This window comes from Lissotriton vulgaris, chromosome 1_2 (genome assembly GCF_964263255.1).
Source record: "Lissotriton vulgaris chromosome 1_2, aLisVul1.2, whole genome shotgun sequence".
Classification (NCBI taxonomy): domain Eukaryota; kingdom Metazoa; phylum Chordata; class Amphibia; order Caudata; family Salamandridae; genus Lissotriton; species Lissotriton vulgaris.
Genome location: NC_141686.1, coordinates 145,002,359 through 145,029,866, shown reverse-complemented (window position 1 = coordinate 145,029,866; position 27,508 = coordinate 145,002,359). Strand labels below are relative to the sequence as shown.

General features: G+C 42.2%; 1 protein-coding gene across 2 annotated transcripts in view; it reads left to right on the top strand.

Annotated features, from left to right (window-relative positions):
• WDR91 (WD repeat domain 91) overlaps positions 1-27,508 on the top strand; it is a 187,786-nt gene that overhangs the window by 144,267 nt on the left and 16,011 nt on the right. For both annotated transcript variants that reach the window (XM_086952995.1, XM_086952994.1), the window contains 2 exons: positions 9,971-10,065; positions 16,080-16,248. In XM_086952995.1, coding sequence (XP_086809121.1) covers positions 9,971-10,065; positions 16,080-16,248 — 264 coding nt within the window. The remainder of the gene's footprint in view (positions 1-9,970; positions 10,066-16,079; positions 16,249-27,508) is intronic.

Below are 27,508 nucleotides of genomic sequence, written 5' to 3'. Positions count from 1 at the left end.
GTCCGCTTGAAGTAGCTGCCATCAATTTCCTTAAATAAACAATTTCTTGCTTCCGAACCCAACATCACCTGAAATAATGAAGGAGCCTCTGCTGTATTGCTAACATCCTCCCCGGTCAATAATATTTGCATCTTTAATTTAAAAAAACAACATAATAGTAAAGAATAAAATCGGATATCGCCCAACACCCCCTCTCTTTTGTTAATGTCATAAATCTTGTGGCACGCCTGGGTTTGCCTGGAGCCCAAAAAAATTTAGCACACAAAGATTGTAATTGTTGAAGTTGGGCCCTCGTCACTTCAAGGGGGATGGATCGGAACAAATAAAGCAACCTTGGTAAAATATGTAATCACCCCCATCTTTCTAACGATTCTCTAGAACTACGTAATATAACCATCCAATTAGCCTCAACCAACTCTGACATCAATGTTCTAATTTTGATACCCACATAGCATTTGCGTTTTAGTAACATTGCGTTTTATAACCAGATACTTGACCAAATACATTGGCTAGGTGCTCGAGCTCCTTAAGTACAGGGATTGGGTCAACCGTATTAATAGCTATATCATCCGCAAATGCGAAAACAGAATATGGGATCTCTTGTAATATAAAAGGTTTAATTAAGGGGCTATTTCCCAGCATATCTACAAACAGGTTTATGTAGAGAGCAAACAACAGTGGGGAACAAGGACATCCTTGTCGAGTTCCTCTAGTAATCGTCACTGGCTCTGAGACCAAACCCATTACAGCAAATTTAGCGACCGGTGTAGTACACAACACCTGCAGAGCAGGCATAAACCCCTTACCAAATCCTAACTGATACATCAATTTCCACAAATAATCCCACTCCACGCGGTCAAATGCTTTTTCAGCATCCAATAAAATTAGCCCTAGTGCCCGCTTTTCAGCCTGGACTATATCAAAAAGCGTCACCACCTTATTCACATGAGTAACCGTCCCACGGGCAGGTATAAACCCATGCTGATTCACTGACACTAAGGGGCAGATAATCTTTGCCAAACTATTGGCAAAGATTTTCTAATACATTTTGCCATCACAATTCAGCAGAGATATTGGACGATATGATCCCGGCAAATCAGGTGTTTTCCCCTTCTTCCTAAAGACCACAGTGGTGGCCTTCCCATGATTTGGGAGCTTGCCCATTCCGTGCTGCCCTAAAAGTGGCCAACATTTCAGTTTCAACCTGATTGAAAAATACCTTGTAGATCTCTCCCGGGAGTCTATCTGGACCCGCAACTTTCCCCATCGCCAGACTATTCACCGGCATTTCTAATTCCTCCATAGTGATTGGGTGATCCAAATGCTCCACCTCATCTAGGTCTAATTGTGGTATATTCCCCCCTATAAATATATTATTGCACTCATCCCCCGCTTCCTGATGTGTATATAATTCAGTGTAGAACTGGAGAAAAATTGCCAAAATCCCTTGAGGGTCTTGACATGCTACACCTAAATTATCCTTTAACTCCAATATACGATGGGAGGCTTCTTTCATACGCAGCCGTAGTGCTAGACAGCGACCAACTGCTTCCCCATACTCATGACATTGTTTTTTATATACCAAATATGTTCTCGCATTCTCCCTATTCCACACCCCATTAATTTTGGCCCGGCATCTAGCCACCTCATTCTCAAGGTCCAGAATATTTCCCCGTTGTGCTATCCCCTGAGTCAATTTTTCTTCAGCCGATCTCAAGTTAGATTATAGTTCCTGTAGCTCTAATTTTGTGATTTTCACATGATACAAACCAAAACTCAGTACTTCGCCCCTGAAGCAAGCCTTAAAAGTATCCAGGATAGTTGCTACATGGGCCGATTGTCTATTACATTCAAAATTAAACTAAGTTCCTAGTGAAAAGAAAAAAACTTTAACCACAAACCCACCTCCCAAACTGTGAACAGGGCTTTAAGTGAACAGCAGTCCATTCCCAGTAAAAGTAACAAGGATCCACTGCCCCTTAGTCTTTTTGATCCAGGACAAAAGCTACAGTGAATACACATACACAGAAGTGTTCCTACTGATAGTGAATATAAGGAGCTTAGTTTTTAAGTTTTCCAATTTCCAGTTGGAGAGGAATCCACAGAAGTACCAGCATCCCCTGGCCTTATTTCGACAATATTATATCCAGATCTATAAGGGTTAGAGAGACTATTCAAACTGTTGTACATTGAGGGTAAGTGGCTTCTGCCAGCGTAACATTATCATAAAGCTTAGGGTGAAGAGAAAACATGATGGGCATCAATGTACCAGAGATGTTGGGCGTTATGCAGTCTCATCTCTGAGATCTTCTTGGAAAGTATCTTTGCAGACCATTTTTTTATACGTTTATTTATTGGCATTTTAAAGTCACATTGTACTACACATGGTTACAGAGCCACATTAATTGTATGGCTTAAAAAACTGAAGAAACAAAAACAACAATTGAGTAGCGGGAATTGTGGACATCCTTTTTACCAGGTCTAAAACGCCACTGCAGATAGTTTACAAATTGTTGGGCGCATGGCAAAACACAGTAACATCTGTATACATTACACATAATATCAAGTTGATGATACAGACAGTACTAATCGTCCTGGCAGCTACCGACACCTTCCACTTCTGGAGCCCAAATTTCCTGGGGCTAGACCCGTGGGCATGAGTTCCCAAGATAAGGATTTTCCTTGACAAAATGCAACATCTTTAATCCAGGAGTCAGTGGAGGTGCCGATGTGTTTCCCCCAGTATACCGCTAGTCTGCATGTGGCCAACAGCAGTAGCATTGTGACCAGCCAGCGATCAGTGGGGGCAATTTCTTTGACATATCCCAGGAGTCCCACTAATGGTGTGTGGTCGATATCCACCCCTGTAACATCTCGCACAGTGTTGAACACTTTGACCACGTGTCTTGCTATTAGCGGGCAGTACCATGCCAGATTGAGAAATGTGGCATCTGGCATGAATAAAACTGCATTTGTAGAGTGCACGGCTAATCAGAGGAGTGTCCTGGCGCTATCAGGTTGACTGCACACCAAGACTGGACGGAATACTTCATTTGCTAAATAACCAGGTTTTTAGTTTCTTCATGATGATTGAGAGTTCCGAGGTAGCCTGAAGTGCCAGTGGAAGTTGATTCCAAGCTTTAGCACCAAGATATGAGCACGATCTTCCATCGATTCTGACCCGTGGATTTTAGGGATAGTGACTAAGTGACCAGGGAGCAACTTACATTTCCAAGAGTTGCTGTCTGCCCTCAGAACCATTTCAAAGATCTGCAAAGGCGTTCTTAACATTTGGTGTAGTAACTTAAAATGGATGAGACGTAGTCTGCAATTGGGGGACAGAAATTCTAATTGGCCACAGCAGTAGATCCACTATTCGGCTGTGACTAGGAATGTGATATCAGAGCTCCAGGCGTCTATTGCCCGTGGATAAATTATCGGATGCGCTTGCTGCGTAACAGTGTATAGTTGTGTGATTAATTTGTGTGGTAATTGCTCTGACAGTATATGTTCTAATGTAGTGAGTGAGGGTGGGGAATGTATTATGAAACTTACAGCATGTGGCCTGCAGTAGGTAATAAAGAATAGTATTGGATATATTGCGGCATGCACCGTCTCCGGGTTAAGGGGGAGCCATTAATTTGTCGTCTGGGTAGAGATCTGCAAGTTTAGCGATGTTAAGGTTGCTTGCCCACCTGATTGCACCATTATCCTGTAGCATCGGGAAGGGGGGATTTTGTGCGAGTGAGATGGATGGCGCATATAAACTGGGAAGGCCCGCTCTCTTCCTCAATCCATTCCACACCCACCTCATAGTCTCCACCGTATTTACCTCCCTTTCCAGGTGCTTTTATTCCTGGTATAGGGCAGTGCAAAGTGGGAGTGGGGCAGCGCTATCAAGTTCTGTAGCGACGGGGGGTTTGAATGGATTTGGGAATATTCAATGGGGCAGAAACTGGTCTTCGTGCACAATACGCGTACAGGGTAAAGTCTGTTGCTCCCAGCCTCCCTTTATGAAGTGGTAGCGTCAGAACTTCCCTGGCTATCTAGGTTGCTTTCCAACCCTGACCAAGGTAATCATGTTGGATCTGAGTCATTTAAGAAAATGCCAGGGTTAAGGGTATGGGCAAATTAACAAACAAATACAACAGCTTAGTCAGAACAATAATTTTTGCAATTCCTATTCGACCTGCCATTGAAATTGGTTGTTTTGTTCTTATGAGAATTCTCTCCTCTAGCCACGTGATCACTCAGCCATAGTTAGTCTCTCATAGTTCTTTTATGTCTCTGCTGATCAAGATGCCCAGGGATTTAACTGGGCCGTTGGCTCACTGTGGAGGGTAATCTAACATAACTATCTGCGTTGTCTGTGAGGGGAAGCAATAAACACTTGGCCCAGTTGATTTGGATCCCTGAGAACTGGCCCATTTTTAACAGTTCTCATATCATGGGATTTAAGTTGTCTTTTGGATTACTAACGTATAGTGTAATGTCTGAATATAGGGATGCCACCAGTTCTCTGGTCATAAATCCCAAGCCTTGGTGTGCGAGGTGGTGGCGGAGTCTCGCATCAAAGGGTTCCATTGCTATAGTAAACAGGGGTGACAATGGGCACCCCTGTCACGTACCATGGGAAATTGTGAATAGTCTAGATACAACATAGTTAAACCTGATCTGTGCCACAGGGCCTGTGTACAGCAGGCCTATTTGCCATATGACTTGTGATCTGAGCCCAATACAGGCCTATAGTGCGGCGTTATGAATCACATTTATTTTCAGGCGTGCCAGGCTTGAGAAGTGTAATTATTAACGCCTCACACATAGACGGGAGGAGTGTGCCTTTCTCGAGGGCTTCCGGATCGACTTTAAGTAATTGTGGTGCCAATAGCAGAGCCTATGCCTTAAAGATTGAGGTTGTGAGGCCATCTAACCCTGAAGCTTTATCGCCTTCAACTGGCATACCTTGAATTGCTTGAATGACATAGTCCGCGGTACATTATACATCCAGATAAGGTCTGTGTGCCCTGCCTAACCGGACAAGTTGTATTGTGTCCCAATAATCATTTTGTGTGTTTGTTTCGTAGGTGGAGCAAGAGGTGTATAATTTCGTATAGAAATCTGTGATGATGATCTTTGCAGATCATTGAGCTGATTCTCATCTGCAAGGATCTCGTGGGTTTAGGATGGCTCATTCACTTTAGGTGAACTCCCCACAGCACTCCACTCATCTGGGTCATGTCATTTCTTCCATTCCAGGGCCTGGGCAGTTCTAACTCTACTGCTGATTTCCTCACAGCAACAAAACGTTCTTCACTGCCCATGGCTTGTTCATAGTTCATAAAGAGGACAGTCACTGCCAAATCTTCTGTCCTTGGCAAATATCCTCTTTACACAATGTGTGGAACCCTCTCAAAGTCACAAGCAGCAAGTCCTTGTTTGGCCTTGGGGGGTGGAGAGGGGGTTTGTGTTTTTTCTTTGGTATTGTTTGCGGGAAGACAGAATGCCAGCTTTCTTTAAAAGTTTAACATCTTTTCCAAGTCAGGATCAATTACATTTCAATTTTAAGTCCTTTTTATTCCTGGACTGTTCAGGGCAGGCTGTTCTGTCATACTAGTCAGAATGAATCAGCCTTTTTTTTAAATAAGAGCCAGACTGTTTGAACTGTGGTTGACAGTTTGAACAGTGTAGTGGCCAATTGGTCTATTTAAACCCCAGCACCATTGTTTACAGGAGACCTTATCAGTATTGGCCTTGGACGATCTCTTTATTATTCAACAATAATGTATTTTGGGGTGTCGTTTGCATGCTGCATCCTTAGATTACAGTTTTTTTGCATTATGCCACTTTATAATACACATCTAAACATTGTCATTCATGTTTCTATTGTGTATTCTACTTTGTACCCTTTCTTTTAAAATAGTATTTTTTGTGCTTCAGTATAATGAAGCTCTTTAGGCACTGCTTTACGTTATCATATCCCTCTTGTGCTAGAGATTTATTTTTACTGTCTTTCACAATACCATCCAGATTCAACTAGTGTTTTTTCCAGTCATTTGATTTTTAGGCAGTTCATCATTGTCTTTATTTACACACTGTATTTCATGTGCATTCGTTTAAACTGTCCCTCGCATGCTGCTACTTTTAAACTGTATTCCTCAGAAGGGGAGGGGCGCCTGGCTGTGCACACCATAACCACTCTTTCTTAGGCTCCTGCAAGCAGGCCTGCCTTTCTCCATTTTTCATTGGGGTGGCAGCGGCTGCTACTCAGAGGGTCGGAGGAGCTACACTTCTTGGATAGAGGCGGCAGAGGGGAACCCCCTCAGCTTGTGGCTAGAGAAACATGGCAGATGGAGCAAATTGAGGCTCCAGAGGTACAGGCAAGAGCTGCGAGTGGGCCTGTTCGACGATTGTCTGTCCTGCTGTGGTACCATCCAGAAATGAAGAAGAAAGTACCCTATGATGACAGTATTATGTGATCATTAAACTCAGCCCAATACAGATCTATGGATACCTGCGACAGACGTAGGCCGCCCCTACCAGAGTGGTGCTCATATTGGACCTGGCAGGTCGGCTGGTGAGTGACGGCGTTGGGCGCTCCTGGAACAGAGAAATGACAGGCAAGCAGTCGCAACATGAGCTCACAATAGTTTTCAGCCTCTGTCAAGGAGGCAGAGGAGGAAGGGAAGAGAACTGAGGTGTCCTCTCTGGAGACCTGCTACAAGGACCGAGCGAGATAATGGAAGTGTTAGACCTGCTTGATCTGTTGATGAAATGGTGCAACCTGGAATGACAGCTGCCAATTTAGCGATATCTTAGAGTCTACAGGAGATTGAGAACAAGGCTGCCACTGGAGTCACATTTTCGGGATTTTTCAGACTTCAGGCATCTGATGATGAAGGCTATTGTGGTTGTCAAAACAGAATGGAGGTTTTTGATGACATACAAGATGCAGTTAATCTTCAAGTGATGGAACTGCTAATGTTATGTTCAGGAGGATCGGCTTGATGCAGCCTCTTTCATATTACATTATGACGACTCCTCCCTTTTATTATTTCTTTTTGCAGAATACAGCATATGGAATTAGTTGTAATAAAAGTCTGGTAGCCGAGGTGTGGTTTCAGATGATTGATTGAGTCTTAGTTGCAGGCTAGTACATCCATAGCTTTGTTCAGGGTTGTCCCTAGAATAGCCCCACCAGGAGCAGCCTGCCTGCTGCTCAGCCCATACTCCAACTGACACACCTCACCACACAGGCACTTAAACTTTCCTTTCATCATCACCATTCCAACGTTCCAAACAGCACGTTCCCACCGGCTGCAGGGGCGGCTCTAGGCTCATGTTGGCCCTGGGCAGGGAGCATAGGTAGGGGGCCTCAGAAGAGGGGGTCCGGGTGGGCGGAGCGCGGAGGCCAGTGAAGAGGGGGGGTCAGGGTGTTTGGAAGTGGAACAGAACCGGAGGCCGCCAAATCCCTGCCAGGGGCCGCCACGCAAATATGTATCCAATCTCATAGGATTATTATATTAAGGATATATATTTGAATGGTGGCCCCTGGGGTTTGGTGGCCCTGTGCTGGTGCACAGCCTGCATGCCTAAGGCCGCCCCTGCCGGCTGAGCGGCCAGAGCAACAGGGATGATGTATAGCTGTATACGCTAGATATAATATATTCTCCCCCTTTATAAAAATATATAAAAATCAACGAATGCAAGATAGTATAACACATTACATGAATGAACATGCAATGATAAAATACAGAAGATGCATTGATAAATACAGAAGATATCTCACATCCTCTCTCTTTATAAAACACATAATATTTAGCCGAAGAAAACTGGTCAAACAGCATTATCTTTTAAAGTCACCAGTTGCTGAACAAAACAACGGAGAAAGAACCTCCTACAACACCATACAAATCTTTAAAAAAACAATGCCACTCCTATTACTACCACCACCTTCAACCACACCAATTGGCCGGACAAACACGACAAGTGGCATGACACAGTATGGCACAACAGAAAGAAAACTGAAAGTAAAATAACGATATCCATGAAAACACGTCATCACACACAAGTAATGGGTGAAACACACCCGACCAAACTCCCCCCAGCAAGGGCAAATAGTGTAATGCGTATCAACGGGTGACATCCACCCCAAACTACCATCCCTCATGTAAGGGCATAAAGCGTAAAGTGTAGAAATGGCTGACTCCCAACCCATCCAGTCATCCTAGTTGTAAGGACCTGTAGCAAACAATGTAGAAATGGGTGAATAACACCCATGCAGCTTTCCCTCACGTAAGCACCGTAGCGTACAACGTAAATATGGGTGACTTCCACCCATGCAGCCATACCTCCTCCTGTAAGGGCCTGTAGCATATAATGTAGAAATGAGCGACTCCTACCCATAAAGCAATCCCCCATGTAAGGACATGTAGACTAAAATGTAGAAATGGGTGATTTTCACCTATGCAGTAATCCCTTGTGTAAGCATGAAGTGCTAAATGTAGAAATAGGTAACAACCCCCATTCAGTAAACTGTCGTGTAAGGGCATGTAGTGAAAATGCAGAAATGTTGTAATCAGAGATGACAGAAAAATAAATGCCGATACTCACTTACAGAGAACGTGCACACCAGAAATACATTTCTCACACCAGAAATAAATATGTCACCACAGCAGCAACAACACGTAAAGGAAATCAGCTCTCAGTAGGAAAAGACACTTACAATGTACATAAATCAACACAGTCGAGATTCCCACACACTGCAAACCTTGTGCAATATTAAGAACTCAAAGTGTACGAAAACTTAGCATTCAAGACTTGAATGTAAAGTAAGCATACATTTAAGGAAAACATTAATATGTGCTCAAGACCTGAAATAATGGCACAACACAGCATATACTTGGGCAACAAATGCAACATGTCTTGTAGAAACTGGACAGTATCCTATTTTGACACCATAAGATCTCCTGTGAGCGATCACTCGCACAAATTGGCAAGCAATATCACTAGGCCGAAAATGTTCAGAACTCGCCCAGTTGAAGTCTAAGTAATATTGAGGCAACGCTATTCTCTCCAAGGCGGACTCCAGACCGATTCACTTAATCTGCTGACCTGCTTTCTAGAACAGCTCATAGATTCACACCGAAGCACATTGATACATCATAAAGACTCCCTGAAACTCTGACTGGCATGAAAATATCCTGAAAATGGTAGCCTGTCTGAAGGAGAATAGAGAAAAGACTAACTGCATTCTACTCTGCTTGGAAAATTGGGTTGCATGCAGATCTCTGTGACTAGCATCTTGTCTGAATCTGGCCCTTGACACGTCCAGTGTGTTGTGGAGCTTGTGGATCACTGTATTTTTATTTTTAGGGGGTCTGCTATCTGTGGTGTCTGTTTCTCAACCCCTCATTACCACCCTAAGCCCCCTTTTAATTCGTTTTCCTTTCAGTACTATTCCTTTCCAAATCCCACTTTCTTTTCTCCACCTATTGTGTTCTTTTTTTAGGGATGTGCCAGATCGAAAATGTCGAAGGTGGGTGTTAGTTGGGGCATCATAATCTGTAAAATGTTGTTGTGTTCAATTTACACCCTGCCAGCATGTTGAGGCTTGTGGCATTTTGATACTGTATGTTTTGAATAAAAACATTTAATCAGTAAACTGTATCCTCCCAATTATTTTCGTATTTCGTCTTCTTTTTTAACTCCACATCTTCTTTTATATGGTTTCAATTGCATGCTTCTTTTAAATTCTATTACTCACAGGATTTTTCTTTTCTGTCCCTAATGATATAAAATTGTATACTGTCCTTTGCATATAAACTAATTATTTCACTTACATGGCTCATTTTACCTTGTGCCCTCCCAATTGGGCTGACTAAGCCTCATCTTGCAGTTTAAGATCATCCTTAAAACAGTGTTATTTTAATAGTCTTTACTTGATCTTTGCTTTTTTCTTCCCATTTTAAAGCTTTTACTGGGCAGTGGTGTTGGTACAGTCCGCCTCTATGACACAGAAGCCAAAAAGAATCTTTGTGAGATCAACATTGATGACGACATGCCCAGGTAAACATGGCAAATCATTCCAAGATACCTCTAGGTATCCTGGCACGTTAGTAGATGTGCTTAGGTAACTTCCGTAGTCTATCCCATATTATTTTTGAGTGTCCCTCCTTACCAAAGCACTTTGATGTAATATTTGTATTTCCTGCTTCTTTAGGAAATGTTGTTATCCAACTGCTAATCCCCCACATCCTGTAGTTTATCACTATGTCGGGTATCAAACACACAGGCCATTAACCTCCTAATTCCACCACTGTAGTGCAGGAAATGACTTGTCTGAGGGTTTAAAGTGCTTCATACTTAGGGCCAGCACCCAGGATAGTTCAAGATGAGCCTGGCATTCCCAGTACAACGTTATATGTTATGGGGATGGTTTATTGTCCAGGCACCTTGTACCTTGCCTAGGTAATATGCTTAGGACTGTCCTCATACTCACAGGTTCAGTCTCAGAGGTTCAGTAGTGCTTCATATACCAGAGCCGCCTCTTGACCACTTACATATCGAAAGCAGCACTAGGTCTGCCCTCTATTGCCTCATTCTGCCTGGTACACCCTCATTTATTCCTATCAAGACTTCATAGATCTGGTGCCGCTGTATTTGCTTTCTAGGCTCATCTGCTGAGTACAACTTTACATGCTCAGGAACCGTGTCATTTAATCTGGTTTGCCTCTGAACTTAAGGAGATCAGGGCTGATATTTCAGATGGCCGAAAAGACTGAAGGAGTCCCAAGAATGGGACTGATCGCGGGAGGGAGAGCATTAACCTGCCTCAGCCTGTGCACCTCCCACAGGGTAGTTAGCAGGCCTTGATTAATAGCAAATTTAGCATTAGCTGTCTTGGTAAGCTAGCACTCAACTCTAGTATTAATCATGAAAAACTGATGTTCGAGGCATATGAGCTGCAGATTGTACACTTAGCATTAGATCCCACCTGGTGTTGGGCTTGGATGATTGCATGTTGTTGGCGTCTTGGAAGAAGTCTTTGTAGTCACGAGATAGGTGACCCCTCCCTTGGACGATGGTGTGCATGGGCATCGGCTCCATCCTTAGATTGTTTTTTTCCGCCACTGGGTACGGATGAAAGTTTTCCGCTCCGGCCAGAAATAGACTTTCGAAGCACTTCGAAACGCAAAAAACTTCCTAAAACTTACCAAACTACTTTCGATATTGACTAACATCGTTTCGACTCCATCAGCTCGATTCCGGTCGTCGACGCGGGCCGTTGGGCCTATCCACGCCCTGAGGTCTACACTTCATGCAAAGGACGCCATTCAAGAGCAAAGATTCCACACAGTGACCACCACGAGGTCTGCAACCTGTGCTTATCGCCAGAAAACGACGAGTCCAGCTGTACAGCCTGCACGTCCTTTCGATCCAAGAAAACCATCCGAGATCGGAGGGCCCGTCGACACGACATGCAGAGATCAGCTCCGGAACCGGTGGATATCTTCGATGAGGAGGTTCCGCTCAATCCCGAAGAAGATTCAGATGATCTCCAGATCGTATCAGAGGCAGACGACTCAGATGACTCCATACCATCGGGTCAGCGCGTGAGTACTACTGCCCCTGCACCACACACAGCACCCAGATCGAAGACAAAGGTCAACACTCCGCCTCCGGGGCCCAGTCACGACCTAAAATCCACTTTGACAGCCCCGCCATCGAGCCCGGCTCCGCAGAGAATAACTAAGCCTTCCACTAGCTCGGTACGGAGCAGGCCGCACGTGCCGATCCCACCAGCCCCCTCGGCACCGAAAGAAGTTTTGGCTCCAAAACAGTCGACTTCTAAAGACAAAGGTACGAAACCAGCGTCCGACGCTTCGAAGCCGACGAGACCAGATTCCACTCCGAAGCCAACCGCTAGGGGAGACACTGCTGCACAATCGATGCTAAGTGTACAATCTGCAGCTCATATGCCTCCAACGGAAAATGCTACTTACCAGTATGCATCTGTTCTTGGCATGTAGAGCTGCAGAGTTGTACATGCCCTCCCACCTCCCCGGGACCTGTATCCGTTCCAGTTTTATCTTACTTAGATGCACACGCATGAACATCTTTTTCTTTACTTCTACTAACTCCATCATTTCCCATCATGGCGAAAAACAATCTAAGGATGACTACAAAGACTTCTTCCAAGACGACAACAACATGCAATCATCCGAGCCCAACACCATGTGGCGATCTAATGCTAAGTGTACAACTCTGCAGCTCTACATGCCAAGAACAGATTCATACTGGTAAGTAGCATTTTCCTTTTACTTGTCCTTTAGAAAAAAATATCTGTTGCATGTGCACTTTATAAATACGTAGGGATGGGCAATAAACTTGTTTTTTGCAGAGTTTTTTTTCTCATGCACAGCTCATCAATGTTAAGTTGGCAAGCCAGAACTTGCGTCCCCTAGTGCGATTTTCTCAGATTCCCCAACTCGGGCAGTCACAGCAGGTTGCGCCAGTTTGTTTAAGTTGCGTCCTTTTGTGTTGAGAAAGCTACCGCTTGAGTAGAAAATCTAATTGAGCGGCAGAAAGGAGCAGCAGCCTCTGGAGCACTGCATGCTGCCATTCGCGTTGATTTTACAGCGCGGAACAAGCTCCCGCCGCAAAAAATCTGTGTGAGCAGCGCAATGTATATATATATATATATATATGTGTATGTGTGTATATATATATATATGTGTGTGTATATATATATATATATATCCAAGACCATCCACTCCAAAAGGAACAGAGAGAGGCCATACAGGGGATATCGTTGGAACACCTTTACTGGATGCCAGCGTGTGCATAATGCATTTCGGCCCGACGGCCTTCCTCAGATTGGGGCTCACGCTGTTCCCTGCCCCCCCGGAATGACATTATCACTATTTGTGGTTTACTCCTGCACCGATGGTCCCGGACTTCACTATGCTGCATTCTGGGTCTTGCAGTCCTGCGCCACACTCGGGACTGCTCACAGGTGCGTGGAGTTGATTACTGGGGGTGGAGCTGGCTTGCATCAGCAAGCGTTCTAATGAGGGACTGACCTGCAGCATGAGACTTTACTCACGGATCGTTTTGGGCGCTGAAGAAGGCAGAAGGCTGCCGAAATGCATTCGCATCTGTGCTAATTAAATAGTGTTACCTACCGTTTCCCCCTGGGTCACTGTCTTTCTTTCTGGAAGGAGGTTTGGTGCATATATATATATATATGTGTGTGTGTATATATATATATATATATATATCCAAGACCATCCACTCCAAAAGGAACAGAGAGAGGCCATACAGGGGATATCGTTGGAACACCTTTACTGGATGCCAGCGTGTGCATAATGCATTTCGGCCCGACGGCCTTCCTCAGATGCTGCTGGTTGGGCTGCGTGTGACTCCACCCGCACATTTCAATTGTCCAGAAGCCCTGCCCTCTGCAGCTCTCTCACAACTGCAGCACCCAGAATTCCAACGATATCCCCTGTGTGGCCTCTCTCTGTTCCTTTTGGAGTGGATTGTCTTGGATGTTATCGCGCCAGTCAGAGGCGCGTGAGAGGAACCGTTATATATATATATATATATACATATATATATATATATATATATATATATATATATATATATATATATATATATATATATATGTATATGTATATATATATATATATATATTACCTAATGGCGGTCGCCAGTAGGTAGATATAGTTAGGACCCAAGGAAATCCGCAACCTTCTATTTGGAATAACTTTAGTGCCGGTCGACGAATACACGCAAAATTCTCCAAGGAAATGGCCTGCTCCGCTCCGCTTCTTCCCTGAAAGTTTGGGGGGTGATTTGTCAAGTGGGGGCTGAGAAAAAAGGGGGTCCCAAAATGTGTTTTCCCCATGCAATTTTCCATAGGGACCTTTAAGTGAGGCTACTGCCCGAACTGCTGAACGGAATTACACCAAATTTGGCAAAAAGTTAGAGTTCGGTTTGCAGATTATGTTTTTTGGTAAATGGTGTAAATCCGTTCAGTAGTTACTTAGAAAATCAAAAGTAAAATCATAGATATATCTATAGACGAAGTACCGTACGCGTACCGTCCGAGGATAGTACGCTTACCATTACGAGCACGAGCTGCATGCTAATTGGCTGAAAACTGTCTGTCAACACTCCAAACCAGGAAGTGTTGGCAGCCATCTTGTGTCTCGGTAGAACCGAGGCACAAGAAAAGTGATAAACAGTACAGTAGTGATTTTAAAGGAATAATATTGTATTTTAAAAGTTGACACTTAGAAATGTTTTCACATAGAATCACTAATGTTATCCTATGGGAGGAAATTCACTTAGCAGGCAAGTAGTGTTATCATTACTTTTTCTTACTCAGTGGTGGATCCTGGTTCCAGCACTGGGGCATCTCCTGTAAACAATTGAAAGAATGTGTTTAAGTCATGCAGGCGATTTTTAAGGAATATTTTTAGTATGTGAAAATAGACACTTTGATACTTTTCTGGTGAAAACCAGACAATGGATTCCTATGGAAGGAAATTCAAGTTACTGGTAAGTAATTTTAGAATTACTTTTCAGGATCAGTACTGGGCTCAAAGATGCAGCACTGAGGTCTCTCTTGATAACAAGTGAGTAAATCGGAATTCGTAGTTCGGCTGATTTTAGAGGATTTTTTTAAAGTTCCAAAACTCCACTCTTAGAAGAATTTCCAAGTGAAACCAGTCAAAATGCCATAGCTGTAAAGTGTGCCAAATTGCCACCCCCACAAAAGAAATAACCATGGCAGATGGAAAAACATGGCGGATTCAGCAATTCATCACCTGTAAAAGTCAGTACACTGTGTATATAATTGAATGCCCATGTAAATTAAAATATGTGGGCAGCACAATTTGCGAGCTTAAAAAACGAGTGCTTGAACATGTAAGAGCGACGGTAAACAAGGACAAAAACAATGCTATTGCAAAACATGTGGAATTACAGCATAAAGGTGATTGGAAATGTCTAAAGTTCAGTGGGATAGAAACTGTCCCCCTGAGTGACCGAGGGGGCAACAGGGAACGAATTCTAAGGCAGAAAGAGTCCCGCCATATACTCAATTTCAGAAGTATGTCTCCACATGGATTGAATTTATCTGAGGAATTATATATACACCTGAGAGGCTCCCAAAATCCTTAAACTGTTCCCAACAAAATACAAAGGAAGAAACACTGGTTCCAAAAAAGAAACTTTTTTAAGAAACATTGAAAAGAGTGAGGCAACGTAATTATGCCATATAACAGAAAGTCAAATTATTATCTCGTGGAGGCACAAAGAACTGGCATTACAAAGTGGGAAAAAGACAACGAGAAAGAAATATGAAGCGAGTTTTTGAACAATAAAAAAGACACAAAGAAATAATGCGGACTGAAAGTCATCAAACTCGCTAAAAATAAATCCAAGAACTTTGTCCCTTATCCATACAAATAAGATCTGTAAATATTTTGACATAGATAATTGGCCCATTTATAATTCGAACCAGCGTGTTTTTTTCAAATTCTTTCAAGGTTTTAATTTCGGTGACTATACGTCCCAGAATGCACTATGGTATTCAATGAGAAGGAACAGGAAATGGTGTCATGAAATTTCAATTACAAAAAAACGCTGTTTTTGAGAGCAAACTAAGTGTGACCAAGGTATATGCATACCGAAACGCGTAGGTTGTTCGCCTGTCTTTCTATTTGATAAATTAATTTAAGAATAAATTAACACTACTGAGAAACGCATCTGCAAGAGTGCGACTTCATTTTGTTTCTGCTGGGCACAGAGGAACGGAGAGAGAAAAATATATATATATAGATATATATATATATATATATATATATATATATATATATATAGATATATATATATATATATATATCCATGTTGACACGCATATGCTCACTTGTGGCTTTTTGTTTTGGTAACTGTGTTTACAGAGTCTTTTGATAGGTAGTCTCTTGTTTCTTACCAGTGTAGCATGCAGTTCTTCAATATGGCTTTCCTTTCTACCATTTGCTTACAGTCTGTTTATTTCTGGATAGGATACTGTCGCTGGCGTGCAGTCCAACTGGTGCCTCATTCATCTGCTCTGCTGCATCTCCGAGTCTGATTACACAACTAGACTTATCAGCACCTGATTTTAGGGAGCGGGGTAGTAATCTAGTACCTGGAAAGCTGTTACTCTGGGACACGAAGACCATGAAACAACAGGTAAAGTATATTTGCTTTCTAAAAGCCGCTTTCCTCTGTTATAGAACATGGCACTTTGCCTTTGTACTGTGTCAGTTCAGTTTATCTGCTGTAAAAAAAATTAAAAATCCATTATTTAATTATACTAAGGCGCTGGGGGCCGTCTGAGAGGTTAAGTGAGCTATTGCCCACAGTTACATGTTGCTGTGCGGCCGCCGGGGATCGAACCATGAGCCCCGCCCTACAGAGTCAGCTGCTCCAGTCTCTGCACCACACCTCTCCCGCTATTCCCAAGTGATAAAAATCAGGTCCCAAAACCCCCGACTGCAGTGGAGTGGGGCCTTTAAAAAGGAAGAAATCTTCATGGGTATTACTGCACTCTGCCTTAGGGTCTCTGGTAAATGTTCCATTGCTCTTGAAATAGGTACATACTGATTAAATATTCTTAGCCAGGACCAGATTAGCATAGACACTATTAATGAGTTAGCTAATGTCATATAGTTCCTAGGAATCCCCAGTACCTGCACGTTTTGGATGGCCTAAACTGAGTACTTGGTGTACAAACCGATTCACAACTCCCCCACTGGATACGTCAGCCATTAGACCAGCTAGCTCTGCAGTGCCACTACCACCCTCCTGGATCTTACAGTAGTGTAGGTAGTCTCTGGCAACCACTGAACATGGCAACCCCGATTCCTCAGGGATCTTGGAAAACAGTACAGTACTTTTCGCAATAAGTATGTATTGGTCCAGTGTCAATCTTGTGCAAAACATATTTGCTGTGACAATCAGGAAACAGGAGCATACGATAGAAATCCCAAGTACTAATATAGTAAACAGTAGGTTAACTTCTACCATAGTGCTAAGAAGATGAACCTATACAGTTCAGATAAGACAGTAGCATTTTCATGCTCCTATAATGTGCGCCTTACGTAATTTGACAAAATGTACCTAGCCTAGATCAGGGGTGTGGAATTTAATAAAATATCTACTTGTCCATGGGGCAGGTTGTTTCATAAATCTACTTGTCTTCTAACAAAATCCACTTGCCCCTTAGGTGCCATGTAGTGTAGCGACAAATTATAGCAGCACTCTCATTATGTTAGAGCTCTGATAAAGCCTCTCTGATTATGCCAGGGCTCATACCATAGTAGAGTTTGAATACTTTCAATCCCCATATGTTGCCACATTTCCGCAGATCTGCATACTGGGGCTGTAGGTAGTGGTAAGCAATAGTTCCGGGGTTTGAATGCCCTTTTGAGTCTGTGCAAAACTACTAACTTAGCTGTTTTAAGGGTTTTCAACAACTCTTCTCTAATCTTTTCCATACTGTAAAATGTTGGTAATTTACATCTGACAATGGCAAATGTAAACCTTCTTCCAGAGTTGGGGAAACAAGTGGTTGGAGGGAAAGTAAACTTGCAAACAACCAGGTTTTCGCATGAGCAGATCTACATATGCATAGTTGCTCATGCTAAAATGCAGTTCACAAATATGTCCAAGGAGTACCATTTGTTGTCTTACTTCTGTAAATTCTTTTGAATTCACAAAAGCTGTATAGCTGCACTTAATGCAAGGACATATACCATGGGTGTACTTCTGAGACTTTAATAATTTGACTCTTAATTTGGTCTGGCATTTGCCATGACCTTTTATGTTTATTAAAATTCTCGCTCTCTCTCTAGATCAGCTTACTTTACTATGAGTGACAGCATTCTGCTCCTTCTCAAGGAGCATATTGGCACATAAGGTAGTTTTGTTTATTGCTAGTAACTACTGTGGCAGTGTGTGCCTTTTGAGGCCCAAAAACAATTTTTGCTTTAGCCAATGTTTGTTATAATAGGGAGGGCTCGGCAGCTCCAACACCAATAAGGTTTTACATAAACCATGCCAAAACCAGTCACACAATGACAAAACTAAAAAGCTGACCACCAATTTCAGACCTACTATCTTTGCCAAGGCTTGTTTCTTTTTGTTTCCCATAACCTTATTGAAACTGGTTACACTGGTTTTCCATTATAAATATTTTTGAGAAATACTAGCATGCATCAAAACGTTACTAATTGATGCTGCAAAGAAATGGGACCTGAAATTTTACAGTAGTTTAGCAAAATGTTTTTTTCCTGCTTTCATTTTTTTAATGAACTTTTTATTTTGAAAGGAAAGTATAATCAATCTTGCTTTCAAGCTTCTGTGAATATTTGCATCACATCAGAGAGCATTCTGGGAGCATTATACATAGCCTCATAGTGCTAAACTTTGAAAACATGTGTACACATTTTTATACTGAAACCACTGTCAGTAGTGCAGTCTGAGCTTACAACATTTACTTAGAGCGCTCACCCTAAAAAAAGGGCTTTCAAATAATGAGCCATAAATACAAACAGCATTAACATATAGACAAACCTATTACCTTAACTGCAGACAGTGTCCTTCCCTGATCCATAATGTGGTACTACAAACTTGCAGCCAAGGAGTTTGTGCTGCTTGGGCCTGGGCCTACTTGTCCCAAGGACAAAACACACATGAAAACTTGTTGCCCTTGACCCCAAGTTATATGTCCTGGGCATCGGGCTATAGAAATTCTACATCCCTGCTAGATACGTAGGTGTAGCATGTACATGTATATGTGTATTACCTACTGGCGGTCGCCAGTAGGTATATATAGTTAGGATTTTTTTCCTATGGGATTTCTGAAAATTCTATGTCGAATAACTTTGGCGTTTGTGGACGGAATTGACTGAAATTTTCAGGAAAATTGCACATTTTGTTTCTGAGCAGCCCCTGAAAATTTGGGGAGGTTTCGTCAAGGGGGGCCGAGAAAAAAGGGGGGTCCCAAAACGCGTTTTTCCTATTCATTTTTCCATAGGGCGGTTGGAATCACTTTTAGCTCGAACGGCTGAATGGATTTTCACGAAACTTGGCAAAATTGTAGATATTGTTTGCCCGACGTGCCTTTGCTATGTCTCAATATATGTGCTCCAGTGGATTTTGAGAAATTAACGTTTTAAAAAACAGATATATCTGTGACAGCGCTCCGGTTAGCGCCCCGGTTCGCGTACCTGACGCGAAACGGAACTTCGCGAGGAGAAGCGGATTGGCTCCCCGTTGGCTGTGAACATTCTAAACAGTTCGGAGCGGCCGCCATCTTGTCTCGGTAGGATCGAGACACAAGAGGTGGCAAAAACAAAGGGGGAAATGAGCATAAGGGTGCAGAGTACATCCTCCCTGATCCCCTAGGTTTAATGAGGGGGCTTTAAAAGGGCCCCGATGGGGGAAAAAAAAAAAATTTATTATCGTTTTTTTTTGCGGGGGGGAGCGCTCGGTACGCGCACCGGGAAGCGGTCCGGGGAGCGTAATATAGGGAAAATATAATGAAGGAATGTTCAAATAATGTATGTTTATTGATTGTTCTTTTTGTTTTTTTTTTTATTATTTTTTTATTTAAGTACCAACATGTAGGTACCAATGCGGAGTCTAAAAATAAATATACACCGTTTCCTTTGTAGATATCTTGCATGTTGTTTCAGAAGGTATTGTGGTATATGGAATTCATAGCATAGTCTGTGAGGAAAGCAGAAAGAACATGGAGGCAAGAGATGATAGAGAGATGTTAAATACACATTGGAGATAAAATAGTGGGAGAAAGGAAGTAACTATGAGCAAACTTACTATGTAACACAAAAAAGTTGCACAGTATATTTAAAGTCTGACTTTACATTATAATCAATTTGGTACTAGTTTAAAAAATACATATAAAAATGAATAATGTCTCAAACAATTTTTGAATTATTAAATATAAATTTATTTTTCAGATTCTTTTTCAAAATTTAACAGAACTTCTAATATTTGATTGTCAGAAATGTCCTCATTTTCAATCAGGAAATCTACTGATTGTACACATTGAAGTAGTTCATAGTCCCGTGATTCATCCATGAATTCTGAGTCATTGGGTTCAATAACTTTATCATTGTTGCTTTCCAGAACAATTTCGATGGAATTTTTTTGCTCTCCTTCCATTTTTGTGCTGTAATTTGCATTTAAAAAAATATATCAGTAGAGATAGGGCACTGTTGGGTTTAAGTTCAGACAGGTACTTTGGTTTTTTTAACAGTGATTTTATCTTTGGGCAGTGTATGGTATCAGAGTGGAAGTAAAAATATAAAAAACGTGTATGTGATAAAGCATAAGTAAATTCATAATTATACAAGACAAGCCTAACTGCATCCATAACTATAACAGAGAAGTCTATCTTATTCTATAACTATTACAGAGGGATAGTATATAACTATCAGAAAATGTTTTCCAAATTAACTTAAAGTGCACAACATACTTCAGTTTTTTAAAATAACATCTTACCTTTCAAAAAGAAGTTTAAGTTGTCAGTGGAAATGCACTTGAAATGTACTTCAGGAAGTAGTAGTCAAAATAGCTGTGTTTTCTCTCTTTCTTTATATATATTCAGGTACATAACCAATCAAATGTCATGAAATAATAGAAGATAATGAAAGTCGCATTTTAATTGGTTGTCAATTCTAACACTTCATAAGGGTTTTTATTATGTAATTTACCTCAGGATATTTAGTCAGGCCTACAGCATAATTTTCTCAATGGAATTCCATCAAATTTGGGTAAATGGTAGGGACTGCTATGTAGTAGGGCATATTCTATATTTGATGAAAGTGTCTCCAGTGGTTTTTCTGTAAATTACTTTCCCCCCTTTTTTTAGCAAGCGCTCACTGGTGCGCGCCCCGGTACGCGAACCGGCAGCGTTACGGGAGTCCTCCATTTTGTGTATCGGTAGAATTGAGACACAAGATGGAGGACAAACAATGTTCGGAATGGGTAGAAGGGGGCACGGTAGACACTTTCCCCCACATGCATCAAACTCCCGTTTTGCATTTCCAAATTTGCGATTTTTACTGAATCGCAAATATGGATTCGCAAAACGGGATGCATCATAGAAAGTGCTAAATATTTCCGATTCGGTAAAAATCGCAATTTTTACCGAATCGCAAATATTATGCGAATTCAAAATTGCGAATTCGCTATTCCCATTGATTCCTATGGGCCAAAAGGCCCATAGGAATCAATGGAAATTGCGAATTTGCAATTTTGAATTCGCAAATGTTGATGCATTCCATGGGTGCAGTGAGGGGTCCAAAGGACCCCCCTCTGCACCCCTGAAATGTATTTTTAAATGGATGTTTCACACACACATGTCCTAAGGACATGTGTGTCTGTAACATGACATTGTTTGAAATGTAAATTTGAACATTTTAAACATTTTTCGCAATTTACTACGAGGTTCAACCTCGTGGTAATTTGCACTTCCAAACTTTGTATTCGCAATTTGATTTCAGAATGATGCATTGCATTTAAGGAATCGCAAATTTGCGATTCCTTAAATGCAATCGCATTCTGGAAAGTCGCAAAATTAGCGATTTTCATCACAAAAAAATGATGCATCTGAAAAAGCATTTTTGGAATCGCAAACGGCCGATTTTAAGGAATTGCACCGTTTGCGACTTCAAAAATGCTTGATGCATGTGGGGGTTTGTGACCCTATAGGTTTTCTGAGGGGGGCTTAGGACGCTCATATAGGCAAAAAAAAAAAAAAAAAAAAGAATTGCGTGGGAAGCGCCCGGTACGCGCACCGGTAAGCGAACCGGGGAGCGTACTTTGGTGAAAAAAAGAAAAAAAGTTAGAAAAAGATAAACGTTTTGAATGATCATAGGTAGGGTAGCTATGAAAAGAACTATTGGGTTCTGTGGCTAATTTAGGTACCTACAAGTAGGTTCCAATGCACAGTTTTAAATTCAGGAGGAATATTATATTCCCCTCATCGGAGAAGTGCACACCATCTCCTCTGTAGATGTCTTGCATGTTGTAACGCAAGTTATTGTTGTATATTAAACCCATTGTAAATTCTCTCATGTAAGCAGAAACAGATTTATTCACATGTTTCCGTGCTTTCTCAAATTGTGGAAAAAATTGGTTGGACCACTTTCATTTCTGTCATTGGCATATATTGGAATATACCAAGGCAGTTTGGGGAAAAAGTGTCATCAATTGATCAAAGGTGTCCTTTAAAAGCATTTCCAGACCAACCCCAGTCATAGTCCCAAAATCAATTCCACCACAGTGCACTATTAAGAGGTTAGGGTTTGGCAGATGCATAAAAAAATTATATTAAAAACATATAAAATATATTTTAAAAGAATAATACATTTAACAGCTTTTGATATTTGCTATAAAAAAACATTGAAATTCACTGAAAAAACCATAAGTTATAGACCATATATAGTTAGGAATTAGCATTTACAAAACCTTAAAAATTCACTGAAAAAAACCATAGGTTATAGACCATATATAGTTAGGGATTAGCATTTACAAAACCTTATTTTACTCACACAAAGCCATTGAAATTCGCATATATAGTTAGTTGCACTAACTATATATCGCGCACCCGCAATCCACTGCTGATGATGTCACATATTACATCATTCATGACATGGTCAGTGACATCACTGATGACATCACTGATGACATCTCAAATGACATCACTGATGACATCTCATTTGACATTACTGATCACATCACTGATGATATAATTTATGTGATAATACAATGAACCTCTTCAGACTCTAATATAACCTTAGATACAATCAGTGTAAACAGACACTCACAGACTGTCACTCATCCATGGAGTTACTCACACACCTAGTCAGTCATGCAAAAAGTCAATCACACCTCCATTTCCTCAACTATACAGTTATACACACCTTACTTATTCAAACATATACTAACACATATTTACTCTCTTATACAATCCCTGATACAAGTTTACAATGATCCATACAGCCACTCACACATTCACTGGCTCTTATGCACAGTTATTTATATATGTCAACTTTCACATGTACTGTGTTTTACATATGTACTTACTTTGACATGTAGCACTGAGATATCCATTCACTCACCAATACACTCAAGCACACAGTCAACCGCCCATACAGCTGATTCCACATGCACTTTTGAACCCATACATCTAGTGAATCAACTGCTCACACATCTATGCACAGAGTCACACACCTCCCAGCCACCCACACACACACACTCACTCTCCCATACAAATACTTGGGCAACCAATCAATAACCCATATAGTTACTCATATAGCTACTGATCAACACATGCAGCAGTTTACAGAACAACAGGTATAATGATGCACAAATTAAGACAGTTTAGTCACTAACCCATGCACTCAGTGAGACACATTTAATCACTCACTCATACAGTCAGTCACGCACCTACTAAATCCTTCATCCAGACACTTATATATCCACTCATTCTTCAATATGTAAGACATATTTTAACTTTACAGAAACACACAGTCACTGGGTGATGTCATCAGTGATGCACGAGAATTTGTAATTTACCATGCAATTGTATTGTATGGTAAATACCGAATTCTAAAGGCCTTGTAGCACTGTTAGAAGTGCTACCTACATCACAAAATACATTTTCGGTATTTTTACCGAATGGTAAATTTACCGAATCGATAAAATGTACAGAATCGGTAAATTTACCTATTCTGTCATTTTACCGATTCGGTAAAATTACTGAATCTGTAAAATTACCGAAAATTTACATTTTTTTTGCCCCTACATCTCCATAGCCCGTTACCGGTCGGAAACGGCCGAAAATCTGTATTTTCGGCCGTTTCCGACCGGTAAAGGGCTACCTACATCTGGCCCCTAGGCTTTTAATCAAAGTAGTCTCCTGGCTGTTTAAAGTCACAGAGTCCACTTTACCACAAACAGGTGCCCTCTTCTAGCTGCCTTGATGTTCTATAAGGCCTGGGGAAGCTCTTCGCACTGAAATTATAGAGAACAATGGTATGTTTGAAAATGTGCACAGCACGCTCCTTTTGTGCTCATAGGCTGAAATTATTAAAAGATTAAGAGACTGGCTTCTGTTACTCATTTTTGAAATTCTACTGTTTCAGTTTTAATTAAACAAATGAACTGATTAAAAATAGTTTTTACGTACACTTTGAATTATTTTTATAATATTTCATCTTTTTTACTTACGCTCCTACCCACAAAAAATGAGACAACTAATGTGTCAATTCATGTCAATCATAACACTAAGAACTGCAGTTATTTAATAAGACCTCAATGTCTCTATTTGCAGAAGCAAAAGCACCAAGAATAATTATTGGCCCTATAATAACTTTTCCCCTATGTGCTATATGTTCTACATAGTACAGTGATTACTGCATCTGTTGTGTACGTCTTTTCTGCAGAAAGTGCCTCAGTTTTGGAGAAATATGCCAGGAAGAATGAGGGGGTTTTGCACCTTCGTGTATTTTCAGATGGCGTGAAGTGTATGTGTGCACATTTAACCCCTTCGCCGCGGCGCGAATTCCGCCGCATTGCGGGGGGGGGGGGGTGTCTGCGTGGCGCCGCGGTGGCTCATGACGGTTCCCCGCCGTCATAAATCACGGTGGACGTGTGCTCATGATGGGCGGGAGGCGTCGGAACTCCGCCCACTGATTAATTCGCCCACACAGGCGGGGAATTAAGCACATGTGGGTGGAGCGGCAACGTTGTGACGGCTCCCAGCCATCTTGAGCACATGCCTACCGTGACTCATGACGGCCGGGAGCCGTCATGAGCACGGAAGTAGTTAAAAATGTGCGTAATTGTGTTGTGCTTGTGGATGCATGTATCTGTGCGTGCATGATGATGTGCTTGTCTCTGCACGCAAAAGACTCCAAAAGTGCATTTCCCCATATACCCTCTATCACACTTTTCCTGGCACAGTTACACAGTCCAGAGGAAAGCTCAAAGTCTCTGCAGCTCATGGGTGAAACCAAAATACTCCATAGGCAGAACAAACACAAGAATAGGAAGGGTCAGTCCTCCAACACCCCCCCTCAAACATGGGAAAGGTGGGTTTGGCAGACTGCCCGAAGGGGTTACTCCCTCCCCTTCTAGACTATCCCTCCCTCCATGCCACCCACTTTCATGAGGCTGACTTAGGACCACCTATTTCTTCTCTGCCAGGAAGTGTTGGTTGTTTTGGCCAAAGGAGCCATAGAGAGATTGCAGGGTCAAGAAGTAGGTTGTGGTTGCTATTCCTGCTACTTTCTGGTTCCCAAGAATTTTTGAGGCCTCTGTCCTATCCTCGACCTACGCTCTCTCAATTTCTCCCTCAAGAAGGAGAATTCAAGATGCTCACTCTGGCTCAGGTCCTGTCTGCACTGGACCCTAGATACTGGATGTTAATGTTGGACTTTCACGCCTGCTTTCACATTTCGTTCCACCTGTCCACAGGCGTTACCTGCGATTCACGGTGGCTGGCTACTGAAGGTGTGCTTGTCCCTGGCTGTCGCCTCCCACCTCCAGACTACGGCAGACCTCCTGCATTCCCTCGGGTTCTCTGTCAACGTCCCAAAGTCATACCTGACTCCCTCTCAGACGCTCCCTTTAATTGGAGCTGTTCTGGACACAGTGCAGTTTAGGGCCTATCCTCCCAAACAGCAAGTCCAGGATATTTGGGCTATGATAATGATGTTTCAGCCTCCTAGTTTTCAGTGAGACTGACTCTGAGCTGCTGGGTCTCATGACCTCCTGCATCCTGCTTGTGACACATGCCGTTGGCATATGCAGGCTCTGCAGTGAGACCCCTCTCCCTTCCGCAACCAGATCTGGCAGTAGTGACAGCCTTCTAGGAGAGGTGGAGATTACAGGACACTGGTCTCTAGCAGAATCTGGTCTCCACGTCAACCTGTTGGAGCTCCATCGATCCGATTGGCATTGAAAGCCTTTCTATCCTCCATCCAGGGAAGGCCAATGCAAAAGTTCACAGACAACACCACCGCCATGTGGTACTGCAATACGCTGGGCGGGGTTGGTCATCGATTCTATTTCAAGAGGCCCGGTATCTCTGGACATGGCTGGAACAGAAGGGCATATCCCTGGTGGTTCAATGTCTTTTGGGTTCTTTGAATGCCAGAGTAGACTAACTCAGCTGAAGATGCCCTAGCGGATCACGAACGGCGTCTTCATCGGAGGTGGTGCAAGGTCTTTTTCAGCAGTTGGGAGAGCCTTTAATAGATCTGTTCGTCTCTGCAGAGAATGCGCAATATCAGCAGTTTGCGCGCTGGAGTTTCCAAGGTGGCTCTCGCTCAGAGACGCTTTTCGTTTCGTGTGGGGCTCAGGCCTCCTGTACACATTTGATGTATATACTGTTCACTGCCCTACTGTTTATTGTTACTCAGGTGATGTTGACATTTAATTGACACTGTATTCCCACTGGGACCACCCGCCTCTCTGTACCGTATCTCACCCAGGTCCTAGTGACACCTCTGGGTCTACCCCATTATTGTAGAACTGTATGTTCTGGACATATGTCAAGCTGCAATTTGGGTCTCACTCAATATGTTCATGAAGCACTACTGCCTTGATAGCCAGGTCCGGCGTAAGGGTATTTTACCCGCTCGGTCCTGGCAGTTTTCAAGTGCTATTGCATAAACCCATCATCTGGGGAGATACTGCTTTCAAATCAATTCAGAAGGGGAGGTTTTTTTTCTCAAGGGGCGGAGTCTACAGCAAGAAGTGTCCATCAGAAAAACAAGATACTTACATTCCATAATACTCTTTCTGGTGGATACTATATCTAACCACTGGTCAGTTGTGAAATTCTTGGTGTTTGTTAGAAGAGTATGATTTAGGATTATATGAACAGTTTGTACCATTTGATGTGTATTGGAAAACAGATTTGCATACTGTCCACAGGGTGTCCACATCCTAGACCTCAAGACCTAGTCCTAATTTGAAAGGTGCAGGTTGTGGTCCTTAGTTTTCTTAGTGGGCTATCGACCATGCGACAGAAATGCTTATGTAACTCAAAGGCTAACGCCTTGCTGAGTCTTCCAGTGGTGAGGTGGACAGATGGTAGGTAGTAGGATGATGATCCCATGGAAGACCATCTTCCAAACGGTCCACAGAGGCTATACATTTGGTAGAGGCTGACGTATATTGCCTTAAATTTCAATTCATTGTGAAATGTGTGTATATGTATGCAGCCTCCCTCCATTGGGAGTATTTATTGAGTCCTGCGGCTGCAGGATAGATAGTGCTATGTAAGCCATTCTGCGACCTCTGGCTTATGCATGTCAAGATGATCCCAGCACACAGCTTCCTCCTCTGGAAATGTATACATTATATATATTATATATTCACTGAAAAAACATAGTTAAAACTGAGTTAT